Genomic DNA, 13344 nt, shown 5'->3' with positions numbered 1-13344 from the left:
AACAGATACTTTTTATGCTAAAAACCTGCTCACTCTGGCCACTGTGAGCCTGGATGATTCTTGCAACACAATTTTAAAAGGGAAAGTAATCTATTTTCTCTGTTTCTATGTTGATCAACAACAGTACCAGTGTTGTAGATACAAATCATCACTTTAAAACTTAAATTTAATTAAAATCTTTGAGAAAACTATTGCAAATGAAATGTCATCATCATCAACTTTTGGAAATTATTAGAGAAAAACTTCAAATTCACACCACTTCAGAGGATAGTTACATATTTATCAAGTCTGTCTTGAAACAATACGCCATACTGTATGTACATTAAAACTGTTTTTGGTTGCTGAAAATGTTCCTTCTGTCCATACAGGCCCTGAAGAGAGCCACTCCTCTCCAAAAAACAACAAATTCTAGCAGTGTATTTGCCACAACATAAAACATATAAAAGTGCAATTTGTACATATTAAAAAACATTTTTATAAACAAAAACGGTGAGCATCATGGGTAAATGTGGGTACAGAGTAAATGATGTAACTGCTGTGTGGGCTGGTGTTAGAGATCACAATTCATGAGATGGGGAACAAAACCTACAGTCCTCATTCTGAGCAAAAATTAACTTCCAAAGTTCAGCTGAAGCTAATAAGAGGCTTCTGCAGTCTAAGTTTGGCAAATCCAGTGGGAATGTCAGAAGTTACAGCTTCTTAGTATGAGATTCCCTCTTCTATGAGAATCATGAATGACTTTACAAAATTTCATAGCAATTCAGTAGTTGAGATATTTCAGTCTGAACTAAAGTGGTGGTCTGACCAACCAGCTGTAAGACTGACAGACTCACACTGCTATTCATAGAGCCAAGCTGCTAGCTAATAAAAATGAAAAAAAGACACCTCCTCCTTAAACAGGGTTTTTGAAAAGGGTTCATTTTGCCTGAAGTAGAGAAGCACACGAGACATCTAGAAGGGACACTTGAATAAACCACAGGACACTTTGGGCACATACAGTACTTATCTTAGTTAAATAAAGGTATATAATATCATTTCAACAAGGAAATTCTGTGCAACTTCGAGTCCATTTTTAGTTGCATGGATGGATTTGAACAGCCAGAAAGTGTAGACGTGTGAAGTGTCCTGATTACTTCAGTTTACCTGAGGTCGAATTTTGGTTTTGAAGATCACTGCTCTGTGGTAGAAAGCTTACACAGTACTGTCATTTACACATCAGAATGACAATCAATCATGTCTGATGAACAGAAGAAACTTAATCCTCAAGTGACTCCACTAATCAATCTATCTATCTATCCATCTTTCACATTGGAATACAGCACAGCATCCTACGCTTCCTCCTCCTCTGGCTCACAATGTTTTATCTCCTCATCGTCTGCTATCACAACCTCCTCCTCTTTGCACTCCAACACTTCATCTAGCTCTCTGCCACTGTCTTGCCTTTCCATTTTTTCCTCTCTCTTAATTTCAGCGTACTCTGTCTCTGTGGTCTCTTGCTTCTTTGCTGCCCCCCTGGCACTTCTTCTTTTCAACACGGAGAAGTCAATGCTGGCGTACTCCGCGTCTTTTGGTCCACCATCGAGATCAGGGGCTCCTTTCTCCACCGCCTCAGCTCCATCTTTTGGTGCCTCTTGGTGGTGAGTCTGATCATCTTCCACTGCTTGACCAGCATGTATCTATCAGGTATAATGCAGAAAGTATATGACTCAGTCAGCATCTGCTACAAGCCCAAAATTGTGTACACTATGCATGAGATCTTACATTTACATTAATGCTAATGCTTTTTTCCACGTCATACCATAATCTTTTAAATGTTTTAATGTTCAGCTTTTAAACACTAAAACTGGTGAGCATTTATTTTTTGTGTGGTTTGAAAATAAGTTTGAAGCAAGTCTTGAAACTTGTCTGAGATATTGTAATCCATCACAATTTGTATCTGCTTTGATTTAATGTTCATGTATGGGTTTTTCCAGGGGGTATTATTTCTTGAGAGATCCCTCAAAGAGCGGTCTTTTCCATCAAATCAAACTATTTGACATTTCATATTTATACTCAAGTTGAGTAAGTGTGTCTGACTGAAATGGTAAACACATATGCATGCATCTTAAATACTTTAGCATTCATTCAAATAGCAGTAAATAATAAATGGACTAAAACATGTAAAAACACTGTGGTCATTCAAGAAAGAAATCTTAAACCATTTACAGTAATATACAGGTGGTTTTGAAGAAAATGTTATCAATAACTAATATATATAATAGCTAAATAAATAATGATACCAGTGGATCCTCTTGGGTGGTCACCATCTCCAGGGTCCCATCCAGATTTCCAGAGCTCTTCTGTTTTTCTCTGGAGAGAAATAAATTAAAACAGCAATTACATGTCTATATGAGGATTATCCACAAACAAAACCAGAATGAATGAATTAATGGAATCAATAGGGTACCTATGGCATTTCTTTGCCAAACAGCAAAGGGTTGCTGAAAGAAGTACCCCAGTCAAAAATGCAATGATGATGTCCAGCCGTGAAACAATTTTTAGTAAACTGGATTGACCTGGATTCAAAAGGAACACAAGAAAAAATATTGTTGTCCATATTGTTCTGATTGATAATATACTGTACATGCAACAGCTTATTTCTTTTTGACATCTTGCCCAAATGCAATGTAACAACAGTAAAAAAAATGAGGTAATAAAAATGTCATTTAGCAGTGGTCTAAAGTAGCAAAAGTGGTTTAGTTGAGAACACGTACCCACTTGTTCTGGCGTGTTCATTTGGATGATGGTGAGTTTTTCTTTTGCTTCTCCATATTCATTGCTGCTGACACACTCAACAGCAGTGTTACTGTGGTCTTTTACAGTTAGGGTGATGGTGCTGTTGACTGTGTGGTCCGACACAGTGGTAATGACAGAGTACTCATTGTGGTTCTTCATCAGCGGCCATTTAATGCTGGGTAAGGGAACCCCCTGACTGATACACCCACAGGTCAGAACTGTTGACTGAGCCACACATCCAGAGCCATTTAGGATCTTTGCAAACCCTTAAACACACAAGCAGAATCACATTACAGCAAACATACAGTAAGCTGATATAGAATGTGAACATAAACTTCCTTTTCAAGAAGATGAGAACAGTCTACTTACAAGTCACAGTTACATCAACATATATAGTCGGAGTACTGTCCACATGCTTTGCTGTACAGATGTAACGTCCAGAATGTTCTGCTGTCACGTTAGGGATTATAAGTGTGGATAGTTCAGTGTCGTTCTGCAAGTTAGCATCAATTCCATTTTGTAGGTTTGTGTTGAGGCCAAGTTTAGTCCATGTGATCAGAGACGGAGGGAAACTTTCAACACTGCAGGTCAGATTCAGAGTGTCACCTTCCTTAACAATTGCATCCCCAGTGATGTCAGGTTTCTTCATATCTGTGGAAGAGTTTAAAATAAAATCTTAGGGTTTCAGATGAGATTTCTGAACCAGTGACTTGTTAAGTCATACTGAAATTTAAAATATATATATATTATAATTGCATACATGCATCATCTGTAAAAATGTATTTTTTGATACTACCACTGGAGAGCGCCAACATATGTGCTACTTACAGGTCACATTCAGAGTCACTGTCTCCTCTGTAGTTGTGTCACCTGTGAAGCTGACCTTACAGGTGACATCGGTGCCATGGTGTTCAGCTGAAGAGTTAAAGGTCAAAGTTGAGCTGTGTCTCTGTGTGACAGCAGTCAGATTCTCAGTCATGATGTCTCCTGTAATGTGAGAGTCATTCTCTCCTGTTCCTCTCCACATCCAGGTAATTGTAGGAACTGATCCAGAGCAGAGACCAGGAGCAGTGCAGGTCAGTGTGGTCTGCTGTCCCTCAGTCAGTGGAGGAATCATCACTGTGGGCTTCTGACTCAGATCTAATGGTAGAGAAGTACATGAGTGGAATCAGATCAGCAGCCTCAAGGTCATCAGTCACTTAAATTTGAGCTAAAATAATCAGATACTTCAATGGGGGAATTGAGCAGGAGTTATCAAGAACTGCTTCAGTTCTTACTGGTCTCCCACAGAGGCTGACAAGTGCCTCTGTGGAGTAATGCCAAACATTACTTCATGGCCAGTTAAGACCATAGATAACCCTTAAATGTTGGTGCAGTTCAGAGGTACAACAATAAACATAGTGACTGTATATATTTTCTTTGTCTTCATACCTTTGACAGAGACAGTTGTTCTAAAAGAGAAGGTAAATCCATTTGAATTCCAATACTGGACATCTTTAACTCTGGGTTGATATGATCCAGAATCTGAAGCAGTGAGGTCATTGATGACGATGCTGCAGTTCTTTTGACTCAGGTCAGACTCCAACAGTGACACTCGTCCTTTGAACCCAGGCTGAACGTTTCTGTTGTTCTTGTTTGTGTCGAATATTATGTCAGAATCACCACATCTTTGTTTACTTGGTTCACATTTGTACCAAACTATATGTTGGGTTGTGGAGCCATAACCAGTAGTGAAGGAGCACGGTATCACAACACAGAGTCCAGCCTCTGCTGTTATTTCTCCTTCAGTAAGAGTGATACAGAATCCATACGGACAGTATTGTCTTTCCTTCACTGATGCACCTGGTATTGCATATAGAAAGAGAAAAACAGGGACAGAAGATATTAAATGACATTACCCCATGATATTTAATAAATTATGAATACTACAACTATGATGTTTCTGTTTTTCTATAATTGTGTCTTGTTTTGTGTTGTCAACAGTATTGAAAACACTAAAATACTTATCATTTGGAAGCACTTCAGGAAAACATATTTACACAGTCATTATGGCAAATTATCGCTGACTATTTTGTTCATATCCTTAATGCTGGCATCAAAACAAGATGATAAGAAAGATCTATACCTGCATTGCTGTCTCTCACAGAGAAGAGCAGAGTCGCCCAGATGAGAACAAACATCCTAATTCAATGCTCGAGACGGTCGGTCTCTCCCTCCACAGGACAGCTTTCACACTGAAAATGCAGTAAACGTGCAGGAAGTTCAGTTGATGAAAATGAAGCAAAGGAAACTCCACAGCTGACATCACAGATCTTAACAGAGGATGTTGCACCTTAAGTTATTCCACAGTTGCGAGATTAACACACTTTACGCAGGGCTGTGATTACACTAAACATTTTTCAGTGTGAAACACTTTCTGACATCTGTTCTAGAAAGGTCCTATCCTAATCTTTATAAAAAACATAATGACTGTTAAACAATAAATATCTTTAATCCCTGCCATATTCAAAGGCCCTTGACAAGGTTTGGGTCCCTCAATCCTTTACTGAATGCACTGAATAACTGTGACAAATACAGACTGTCTTTAATCCTCCCGTCCCCAAGCACCCTCTATCCAGCACAGTCCATCTTACTTTACTAAGGTGGACTGCTTTACTTACACCTTGCTTAACCAGCAAAGCCAGAAATGTGGAAACACATTTTTATGATATTAGGAAAGAATTTGTATTTGGGAGTTAGGAAAACGTCCATTACTCCATTTTAGGTGTAAAAAGATGTTTTAAAAATGTGTTCAGTGTTGTGTTTTACCTCTTTCTGTCTCCAGCGGTCTTCTCTCCACAGTCTCTGATGAGTGTCTCTGTGTTTTCTTCCCTCTTTCTGCAAAAATTTTCAGGTTTCAGGTTTCAGGAAGTTTACGGTTAAGTCATCACCTTTATCCTATGATGAAACATTTCTATCCTGATGAGAGTGGTCTCTTCCAGGATGACAATGCCTCTATCCAAAGGGCACGAGGGGTCATTGAGTGGTTTGATGAGTATGAAAATGATGTGAATCATATGCTATGACCTTCGCAGTCACCAGAACTCAACTCAATTGAACACCCATGGGAGAGTTTGGACTGACGTGTTAGACAGCGCTCTCCACCACCATCATCAAAACACCAAATGTGTGTGGTCTGTATTGAAAGGCCGGGGAAAAAGCGTAAACAAACCTATAAGAAAGAAATATAATTGGGAAATATAGTTCCATGATGTATTGTACTTTGGATAGCAGAATTATATAAAATGGCGACACAATATGATCATATCATTATGATACCTTACCGTATCTCTGTGACAGTCTATGCAATCATTTTAATTATTGTCCGGCTGTAAGCCCAATTAGCCCAAGATATCAGAACTATTTTTCAAGCCTCTAAAGCCATAGCAAGTGCATTAAAACCGTCCTTTAAATCCTGCAATCATAACGTGAAATAAAAATGCACAAACCATGTGATGGCCCCAAATATGTTTAAAAGATGCAGGGCTGTGAAAGTTATTCTGTATGCATTTGGCGAGTCATGGAAATCATAGTTTTCTTCTTTGAACTTAGATTTTCAGCTACCCGATAATGATGAAAACTTGGAAATTGCAAATTGTACATTCTCTGTGTAAGAAAAGTTCTATTGTACTTACTTACATTTGACTGTTATGACAACCAGATTAGCAATCAGCATCTTCTCTATTTGCTTTGTCTTCATACCTTTAACAAAGACAGTCGCTCTTGATGAGAATGTAAATCTGTCCATCCTCCCAAACAGCATTAACTCTGAGTTGATATGGTCCAGAATCTGACTTGGTGAGTTCATTGTGAAATTCATCACAGTGAAATTAAATGGTAAAACAACACAGAGTCCAGCCTCTGTTGTTATTTCTCCCTCACTAAGAGTGATACAGAATCCATATTGACAGTCTTGTCTTCCACACATTGATGCACCCGTTTGAGGAAACATGGAGAGACTATGTAGACTTTGCCAATACTCCATGATATCTGATAGATGATGATGAAAGGCTACAACCATGACTATTTCTGTTGGACATAACTGCTGTTGTCAGCAGCGTTGACCTGACAATATAACAGAATTTAATTGTTTTACATATTTCTGAACCCATAAAAACAAAGGAAGCTCCACATTCATACAGGAAGTTGCATGTTATCCCATAGTTGCTTCATTAAATTTGTTCACCACTTTACCCACTAAGTGACTAATCTGATACGAAGCAGTTTGTGAAATATGTTCTAGGAAGTGTGATATAACAGTTCTAATGCAATACTTACATACAGACCAGACAGTAAGCAACAATCCGGTGTTAGGGAGGAACTAATAATAATAATAATAATAATAATAATAATAATAATAATAATAATTATTATTATTATTATTATTATTATTATTATTATTATTATTATTATTTATAGAGCCCTTTTCAAAATCCAAGTTACAAAGTACAAGGCAACAAAATAAAACAGACAGGTCATAAGAAACAACAATGTGGTGTATAAAAACCAATTCAGTGTAGCAAAAAAGAATAGAAAAAACTTTTTAAAAGAGATAAAATATAGTTAAAAAAATCAAGAAAGGCTCTCTGATGAATGTATGATTTAAGAGACTTAAAAGTGACCACCAAGTCAGTCGGCCTGATTTCCTCAGGCAGATCGTTCCAGAGTCTTGGGGCACTGAGTGCAAACACTCTGTCCCATTTAGTTTTAAGCCGGGACTCTGGAACAGACAAAAGACCTCTGCCTGAGGATCTCAAAGTACATACTGGCACATAAAGTAAAAAGAGGTCAGAGATTCAGCAGGGAGACAGGCCATGAAGACCCTTAAAAGTAATAAGTAAGAGCTTAAAATCAATTCTAAAACATACTTGGAGCCAGTGTAAAGAAGCTAAAACAGGAGTGATGTGATCACATGTCTTGGTTCTGGTTAAAAACCTGGCAGCTGAGTTCAGGCGAGTAAAAAGACACTTGCAATAATCCAGGCATGATGAAGGCATATAAAATGGTCTCTGTGTCTTTAAAAGTTAAAATAGATTGTATTTTGAAATTTTAAATATTTCTAAGATGATAAAAACATGATTGCACAAGCTTTGTGGTGTGCTGCTCAAAACTTAAATTGCTATCAAAGCAGATGCCAAGATTCCTTGCAACAGGCTTGATGTGTTCGACTAGGAAACCAGCAGATTGCAGAATTTGTTTTGTCATGTGCTTGGACCCAATTGAAAAAGCATCTCTGTTTTGTTTGAGTTCAGCTGAAGAAAAATTTTTGACATCACAAAAATGCAGTCATCAAGTTAACTCAGCACTACAGGGTCTGTGGATCTAACGGGAAGGTACATCTGCGTATCATCATCATAACAATGGAAAGAAATACCTTGTCTATGAATAATGTGCCCAAGGGGAAGCATGTTTAAAGAAAACAAAATTGGTCCCAAAACCAACCCCTGAGGCACACCATACTTCACAGAAGAAAATGAAGAGACATAGCTGTTCACAGAGACACAGAACCTCCTATTCGACAGGTAAGATGAAAACCATTCTAAAGCTCTACCAGATGTTTTGAAATATGGATTTATTTGACATGAAAATCACAGTTTCAGATATTCAGACTGGTTAAGAAATCAGCAAAGCACTTAAATCCTAGAAGACCATGGTTGGAAATCTCTGAGGAAGTTTTTTGGTTTGATTTATTTATAGGTCAACAAGACTACTTCAAGGGATAAGCACACTTATTTTCAACATGGTCCCAAGATGTTAAAAGATATCAAATTAAACAAAAGAATCTTAAAAAGCAAAATTACATCAGTACAAAAGTATAAACTCAAAAAAAATTAAAAAAAAAACACATCATAACACCTAAATACAACACAAACAAATGGATGACTCAAATAAAATTTCATTATAACTTTTATCACAATAAAGGAAAAATATCATACTGTATAATGCAAAATACAAGTTAAACAGTTTAACTTAAATAACTCTTAGAAATATCATATTCATCAAATCTTACACATGTTGGAGATGAGATTTAACAGATCAGTCTGTGTTCTCAAAATCCTCTAATGTAGACAGTTACATGCACAATATCAGTGCAAGAAATACTTCAGTGAAGCAGCCTGAAGATCAACCCAGTCGCTTATTGTTGTTGTCAGTTCAGAGGGGGGGCGATAACATCATACTCTGCTGATTGGTCTGTTTTCTGCAGTGACATGTACGTTCTGTTGGCTTCATTTGGTTTCACCTTTTTTCTTGTGTTCCTTTGAACAGAAGAAAGAGTGAGCCATGATTTGTTGTCTAAAAGTCTTCAGTTCATTAACAAAACCTTCAAAATATAAAATGCAGCTGTAGTCACATACCAAAGGAACAGCATGTAGATTATGCCGAAGACATTCACACTTAGAGATACACCAGCAACGGCCCAGGGAAGGACTGCACTGTCAGGTCTGCAATGTTGCACAGGACCTACTATGAGAAATGACACAATTTAGATTGTATAACTGTTCTAGTGTTATGGTTATGCTGTACACTTTGTGGCCACTTTATTAATCCGATTTAGGCTGTGAGTCACCTGTAAATTTGTACATGATGAAGGTATTACAGATAGCTGGTGCGGCCTGTATTAAAAGACCAGGGGGAAAAGGCACATGAAAAAATATATGTACTCTAACTGCTGCATGATGTATTGTGCTTTGTATCAAAGAATTTTATAAAATCTCTGTAAAAATGGTTTGATAAAAGTGGCTGTTCCAGTTTCGCTCTGCAGGTCAACGTCTGCTCCATTTTCAAGGGTTTTTTTTTTTTTTTGGAGCAGAGTTTAGTCTACATGATAAGAGATGGAGGGAAACTATTAACACTGCATGTCAGATTCAGAGCATCATCCTCCTTAACAGCTGTATTCCCAGTGATTTTCAGTTCCTCCACATGAGAGACAAAATGACTTTAGAGCAATATAGTATGTAAATTCATCAGCATATGCAACTGGTGTCCTGAAGCAGTAAGGACTTTGGATCCCCATCCAGGCATAAGACTTTAAATGGGAAAAGTAACAGGTTCGCTTTAAGAACATTCAATACATGCAACTTCTGCAACTTTTCTTAGTAAAAGGAAAAGGAAAAACGTAAATGTGAAAAGACATACAGTGTGTGCTACTCACAGGTCACGCTCAGAGTCACAGTCTCTTCTGTAGTTGTGTCACCTGTGAAGCTGACCTTACAGGTGACATCGGTGCCATGGTGTTCAGCTGAAGAGTTAAAGGTCAAAGTTGAGCTGTGTCTCTGTGTGACAACAGTCAGATTCTCAGTCATAATGTTTCCTGTGATTTGAATGTTGTTCTCTCCTGTTCCTCTCCATGTCCAGGTGATTGTAGGAACAGATCCAGAGCAGAGACCAGGAGCAGTGCAGGTCAGTGTGGTCTGCTGTCCCTCAGTCAGTGGAGGAATCATCACTGTGGGCTTCTGACTCAGATCTAATGGTAGAGGAGTGGAATCAGGTCAGTGGCATCAAGTTCATCATTCACTTAAATTTGGGCTAAAATAGTCATATATTTTGTTAAACATTTCAATGTAGCAATAAATAGGAGTTATATCGGGAACTGCATCAGTTCCTACTGGAACCTACTGGCCCACAGAAGTCAACAAGTGCCAAACATTACTTCATGCCCAATTAAGACTATAAATACACCAAATATGCTTCATAAGTACAGCAATGAACATCTTCACTATATATATTTGCTTTGTCTTCATACCTTTAACAGAGACAGTTGCTCTAAAAGAGAAGGTAAATCCATTTGGATACCGAAACTGGACACCATTAACTCTGAGTTGATATGATCCAGAATCTGAAGCAGTGAGGTCATTGATGACGATGCTGCAGTTCTTTTGACTCAGGTCAGACTCCAACAGTGACACTCGTCCTTTGAACCCAGGCTGAACTTTTATGTTGTTCTTGTTTGTGTGGAATATTACGTCAGAATTATCACATCTCTGTTTACTTGGTTCACATTTGTACCAAACTATATGTTGGGTTGTGAAGCTATCAGGAGTAGTGAAAGAGCACGGTATCACAACACAGAGTCCAGCCTCTGCTGTTATTTCTCCTTCAGTAAGAGTGATACAGAATCTATTCTGACAGTATTGTTTTTCCTGCGCTGATGCACCTGTTATTGCAAATATAGAGAGAGAAAAACAGAGACAGAAGATATTTAAATTTTGACAATAAATGATGATGACTACCGCTATGACTGTCTCTGTTTTATACAACTTGGCAACACAACGGTGATGCAATACATATTTCTTAACCTATAATATCTTTGGTAAACAAAATATTCATTTCATTATAAGTTTATCTCAGTAGGTCAATAATGTTGTGAGTAATGCTTGTCATGAGCTGGTGAACTCAGGGAGGAAAAATAAAATACGATTAATTTGGAAGCACTTCAGGAAAATATTTATAAGGATATTTACTGTGGAAAATTATCACTATAACCATTTTGTTCATTGTTGTCTTTGATATTGGCATCAGCACAAGATTACAATAAAGATCTATACCTGTGTCAGCATTGCTGCCTCTAACAGAGAAGAGCAGAGTTGCCCAGATGAGAACAAACATAATAATTTGATGCTTGAGACAGTCGGTCTCTCCCTCCACAGTGCAGCTTTCACAGTGAAAGTGCAGGAAGTTCAGTTGATGAAACTGAAAAAAAGAAGTTCCACATTCAGTCAGGATGTTGCATGTTAAGGTATTCCATCATTGCTAAATTAAATTTGGCTATGACTTTACCCAGGGTGTGATTAATCTGATGCTTTTATTATTTCTACAACCCCTGAATCATCGATACCCCGACTGTGACAAACACCAACTCCTACAAAATATCTTATTCTCCTACTCTCAAGCACCAGCACAGTCCACCTCTGAAATTTGGAGAGACATTTTTTATATTAGTTTGGGAAGAATGAATCACTTCAGTGGTTTCATTTATAATTCAAAAACATATGAATACAATAAGGTAAGGTGTTGTATTTCACCTCTTTGTCTTGTTCCCCCACTCTCTTCTCTCTACTGTGTTCTCTGCTGACTGTTTCGGCTCTGACCTGCATATTCTTCACCTCATTTCACTATATCTTCCTTCTTTGTTCAACAACAAGATTTTCCTCCCAGTCTTAGGCATTATTTCTCCTCTTCTGAGACTGTCATACATGATGTGACATTTGTACATAATGAAAGTATTTCCACAAACTGTTTCAAGAACAGTACACTACATCCACTGTGGAAATACTGGCTTTAAATGTTGATTTCTCCCTGAGCAAATATGTTTTCATCCTGGGCAGACAGTAAAGACCCATGTGATCAGGAAAATACCTTGTGAGATACTAACCGCCGCTAGAAAACAGGTAAAAACAACAATGTTTGTATTCACACTGAGGAGCCTGTGTCACCGAGTGATGGAGTGTAGAGTGCCACAGTGATATTTGTTCTATAAATAAACTTTGTAACAACTATCTTCACAACAGCTCAACAGCACTGAATTTGATATCATTTAGAGAAGAATGAATGACTTCAACAACTTCCATTTTAAAAGTTTTAAAAGATAATTATAAAATTAGTTAAATGTTTTACCTCCTTATGTCTTCTTTTCCTTCTCTTCACAGCAGTCTGTTCACAGCTGTCTCTGCTCTGATCTGACGCTTCCTCCTTGTACACCTCTTCCTTCTTTGTGTCAAGAAATGAAAATAAAAGAAATGTTTTTTCTGTGTATGTTGAGATCATCTTAACAACTATGACGTTTTTAGAAATGTGTGATTTAAAAAAGTGGAATTTCATAACTTTTAGTCATACAGTATTATAGTGTCTTTTCATTTCTCTTCTACATTGTTATGCATTACACTAAAATGAAAACAGTGTAATGTGCTTACCTGTAAATGGTTTGTATTATTGCTGTAGTGTAGTAATATCTGTAGTGAAAGTTAAGTAATGATGGTCAAATTACATAATTCAGAGAAAAAATAAATTTTGCCATTGATGAAGTGAGATGTGATTCAAAGAGAACATATTTGCATTCTTCTTATTTATCAGTGTTAACTATGCAGCCTCTTAACAAGAAGCTCTGTGTTTATACTCATGTTTTTATGGCTTATATTGTGCAATATCTGTTCACTATATCTCCAGCTAACAACATGCTGTAATTCTGCCATAATTAGTTTCTAAAATGGCTGAATATTGCACACTCACTGCATAAACTGTAGACATGGCAGAGTTTCCCACAGGTTGGAAAGGCTGTGTTGTAACTGTTAGGTAGCTATTTTTTACCTTGCAAGGCAACTGGATTCATGAGATCACAGCATCACGCGAGTATCCATCTTGTCAGACTTTTTTCAATACTTAGGTTTATGACCAAATACCTCCAAAACTAATGACATTCCCATTAAACACAGCTGTACCTTTTTAGTGTTAATTAGCAAGTGTTAGCATGCTAACATGCTTAACTAAGATGGTGAACATGGTAAACATTATAACTTCTTAACATCACCATGT

At 37.4% G+C, this 13344-nt stretch overlaps 1 protein-coding gene across 1 annotated transcript; it reads right to left on the bottom strand.

Annotated features, from left to right (window-relative positions):
• Window positions 1-243: 243 nt before the first annotated feature.
• LOC121906324 (sialic acid-binding Ig-like lectin 5) lies at window positions 244-13095 on the bottom strand. The gene is made up of 10 exons (XM_042425131.1): window positions 13042-13095; window positions 12430-12522; window positions 11361-11505; window positions 10559-10969; window positions 3604-3915; window positions 3145-3426; window positions 2754-3041; window positions 2447-2555; window positions 2280-2349; window positions 244-1676 (listed from the first exon to the last, which is right to left on the bottom strand). The coding sequence occupies exons 1-10, from the start codon at window positions 13057-13059 to the stop codon at window positions 1329-1331; spliced, it is 2076 nt and encodes a 691-aa protein (XP_042281065.1). The 5' UTR covers window positions 13060-13095; the 3' UTR covers window positions 244-1328.
• Window positions 13096-13344: the final 249 nt, after the last annotated feature.

The sequence above is a fragment of the Thunnus maccoyii genome, chromosome 10, assembly GCF_910596095.1.
Source record: "Thunnus maccoyii chromosome 10, fThuMac1.1, whole genome shotgun sequence".
Classification (NCBI taxonomy): Eukaryota; Metazoa; Chordata; class Actinopteri; order Scombriformes; family Scombridae; genus Thunnus; species Thunnus maccoyii.
Note: the sequence above shows the minus strand (reverse complement) of the source record. Positions and strands in the feature narration are given on the sequence as shown.

What these genes read in the sequence shown, in the direction of transcription:
- LOC121906324 (XM_042425131.1), bottom strand. An exon ending in AGGCAGCAATGCTGACACAG is followed by an intron (nt 10,970 to 11,360) that starts GTATAGATCTTT and finishes TTGCAATAACAG; the next exon opens with GTGCATCAGCGCAGGAAAAA. An exon ending in GAACACGCCAGAACAAGTGG is followed by an intron (nt 2,556 to 2,753) that starts GTACGTGTTCTC and finishes TTTTGAATCCAG; the next exon opens with GTCAATCCAGTTTACTAAAA.